The 3,619-nt window shown below is 29.5% G+C and overlaps 1 protein-coding gene across 1 annotated transcript; it reads right to left on the bottom strand.

The window, feature by feature from the left end:
- LOC129300052 (RING-H2 finger protein ATL56-like) lies at positions 1-869 on the bottom strand. The gene has a single exon (XM_054938577.1). The coding sequence runs from the start codon at positions 665-667 to the stop codon at positions 119-121; it is 549 nt and encodes a 182-aa protein (XP_054794552.1). The 5' UTR covers positions 668-869; the 3' UTR covers positions 1-118.
- Positions 870-3,619: the final 2,750 nt, after the last annotated feature.

The raw sequence follows: 3,619 nt of genomic DNA, 5'->3' as shown, positions 1-3,619 counted from the left end.
GAAGAGAAAAGTGAGACAAAAATTTAGAAGAAGAAATACGCATATCATACTGTACATAGGGGGAAAACTTATTATTATCCCTACATAGTACAAAGATTGAAAACATTCAACTTACAAGTTAAAAAATCCTGAAAGCACTATCCCTACTGGATGTTCGAAGTCGCATAGCCTCATCCCTATCGACATCTAGACGCGAACCTACATCCCCTCCTGCTTTTGATCGAACAGGTGTCCTGCACGTAGGACACGCAGCCACCTTCACCAACCAGGTATCCACACATCTCCGGTGGAACACATGACCACATCCGGCGAGCTTTCTGCACCAGTGGCCGCTGCGGAAGCCGTCCAAGCAGACAACGCATTGGGTTTCGGGTCCGGGTTCGGTCCCGCTAGCAACCCGGAAGTGGGGAAGCTTCTTTACGTCACGCGGCGCGATTCCATTGGAGGAAGCCCCGAGTTGGACGGTGGGGCGAGAGCGGAGGCGGTGGAGGATGCCGCCGATGAAGCAGAGATGGAGGAGAACGAAGGCGGCGAAGCCAAGGAAGATGAAAAAGACGGAGGTGAGAAGGGTCATGATGATGGCTTTAAGGAAGATGGAGAGAAGCCTGGGGCTGGGTTTTGGTTGGCTTTGTTCATGGTGAGGAATAGGAGGACTAGGAGGAGGCATGGGATTGAATTAAGAATTGAAGAAGAAGAAGAAGAAGGCGAAGGTAGAACAAGAATAGGAAAGATGATAACTTGGAGGAGTGGGGAAGGAATTGAATTAGGGATCAGAGAGAGCAAAGATGAGGAAATTGCAGGAGCAGATCGGCTAAGGATTACCGTTTAGGCCTTTAGGGATCAGACACAGAAAATCAGGGGGCGGTTCACAGGTTAGGTCTCAAGACCGTCGCCACGTCGGTGTTTCCGAAAATAGATATTCTTTTCGCTTAAAAATTAAATGTTTAAAAATATAAAATATTTTTAATTTTTTAAAATAAATTATTATTTTTTTAAAAAAAATATTTCTATTAATAATAATTTATATTTATTATATAATATTTAATAAAAATAAATATTAAAATATAAAAATAATTGAAAAGTAGATAATTACTCTATTAAAAGATAAAATTAATTAAAAATATTATATATTTTTAAATAAAAAAATACTTACTTTCAGTCCAACTCAAAAATAAATATTTATATTTACTGCATTCTTGTTATTTTTGATATTTTATACTTTTATAACTTAAAAAAAATTTAAATTTTTTATAAGTATTTTTATCAGCATCATTAATATTAATAAAAATATAAATGTGTATAATTTTAATATTTTTATATAACAAATTTAAAAAATAATATAATATTATTTTTTATAAAAAAATAATTTTATAAATATTTTTAAAATAAATAATTTTTTTAAAATACACTCTATAAATAGAATAAAAAGAAGTACTGCAAAATGCAAATCTTGATGCGTTGCACTTGAACGTTATTTGCACAGACTCATAGACAACATGACATGCCATGCAGTTTTAGTTTTTATATCGTTCCTATATGTCAATTCATTACATGACGTGTTGGTTTCTTTTTTTATTTGGTCAACAGATATTTGTCTTACACCACTGCCATCTTCTTCCTAAAAAAAATCTTGGGCTTGAGTATAACATTATTGACATTTGACATGTTTGCCTGCGTTTATTTCCCTATGGAAAAGGATTATATTAGAGATAAAATTTTAAAAATGTTAATTTCTTTTTAATTTATCTATTTAATTTGTTATCAATTAAATGTTAATTTTCAGTCAGAACATGCTAGCCAGTTTTAAAAGCTATAAGCAAGAACACAAAACTATATGCTCAATTTTCATTTATCTATTTAATTACCTGCATAAAACTGTGGAGTACGCAAGTAATTGCAAATAACACAAAACTATAAGCAACAACGGATATATATTTTTTCCTATTCAAGAATTAAATATTTATGTCAATGAATATGTTTTTCTTGTTCCCAGATATCATTCTATAATTATTGGAGGCAGTTCTATTCTATACATAATTGAACACTAAATACGAACATTTTTTTTAATAAAAATTAAACATTATTTATTATGTTATAAAAAATTAATATACCTTGTTGAACACAATTCGATCTCATTGGTCGGTAAATAAGCTTTATTTATGCATTCATTTTAAAGTAAAAGTATATTTTTATCTTTAAAATATTTTCGAGGATCACAAAATACTTTAAACTATTAGTTAAAATATTTTTATTTTTAAAATATTAAAATGAAAAATTTTTGTCCTTGTCATTATATCCATCAACGGTCAATTTTAAATCCCAATTTTGTATTTTTAAATGTTCGGAATTTGATAGCAATGATAAAAATGTTTTGTTTTAATTACTTTAAAATAAAATTATTTCAACCAATAATTTAATGTATTGGATACTCTTTAAAAAATATTGCAGAAGCAAAATACCCTTTTACCCTCCATTTAAAAAAAAAAAAAAAGAAGGCCGCAGCCTAAATCCATTAGCAAGGATAAATAGCTCCTGCGTGAATAAAAGTCTGAGATCATTTTTAATCCAGGGACCCAAAAAAGGGTATGAGCTGTTTTTGGTTTTGCAATTGATTTTCAGTAATCTTTCGTTGAAGCATATGAATAGGAGCCTATGCTTGCGGAATCTTTACTCTCTTTCATCCTTTCTCCTAAAAGTAATTATTCACAACAATGCATTTCAACACAAATATATCCAACCATTAAATCATCTGCACTTTTTTCAAACAATTTAATTTGGCCAAAAAAATTGAAAAGTTCAGCGATAAATTAATCTTTAAATTATAAGTGCAATCTTAAACTTATTTAATATAATTTTTTAAATTTAAAAAATGATGTGCTGTTGCCTACACACGTTAAAAAAAAGTTAAAAACTAACTTTAATTGTTAATTAATAAAAAATTATGAAAAATAACCTAAAAATTACATTAAAGAACAAAAAAAAATATTACCAAATTATAAACCAAATCCCAAAAAGTTACACAAAAGTACTAAAAAAATTCTCTTGGTCCACTCCTTAATTTTTAAGGCATTTTCTGTAAATTTTTTATCGAATAATAATTAAAGTTAATATTCATTAACCAATGAAGATGATGATATTATATCATTTAAAAAAATTAAAAAAATATTATATTAAAATGTGTTTACAGTTTTAGAAGCTCTACATATTTTAAGAATCAATTGGTCATTTAACTAGATCATCTATCCTAATGAGTGCAAACATAAGTTTTTAGTATTCACCCATACATAACATCAATTAACAATCGGAACGTTTGCACCAAATTGATGCTAAGTTCATCTCGATCCTAGCAAACCACTAAATGCATGTTAGTTTCACATCCAAGCTACTAAAATTATTTACATTTTTTTTGTTTTATTACCTGAGTCAAGAAAGATTAACCAATTATATAATCAGTAATTGGGTTCATTGCCAAGGCTTAATTTGGATCGAGGAAAAAGTGAGAAGAAAACATGGAGGAGAGAAAATTAAAAGAATTTTCAAAAATAATAATTTTTATTATATTTAAAAGCTTTCCCTCCTAATTTTTCTTTCTTTCTATTTTTTCCATACCCAGGCAAAA

The sequence above is a fragment of the Prosopis cineraria genome, unplaced genomic scaffold, assembly GCF_029017545.1.
Source record: "Prosopis cineraria cultivar Desert tree isolate PC_DT_omini unplaced genomic scaffold, ASM2901754v1 PC1406, whole genome shotgun sequence".
In the NCBI taxonomy this organism is placed as follows: Eukaryota; Viridiplantae; Streptophyta; class Magnoliopsida; order Fabales; family Fabaceae; genus Prosopis; species Prosopis cineraria.
The sequence above is the reverse complement of the archived record's forward strand: the minus strand, read 5'-3'. Positions and strand labels throughout refer to the sequence as shown.

Excerpts from the sequence above, each read along its gene's own strand:
- LOC129300052 (XM_054938577.1), bottom strand. The coding sequence starts at position 667 with ATGCCTCCTCCTAGTCCTCCTATTCCTCACCATGAACAAAGCCAACCA.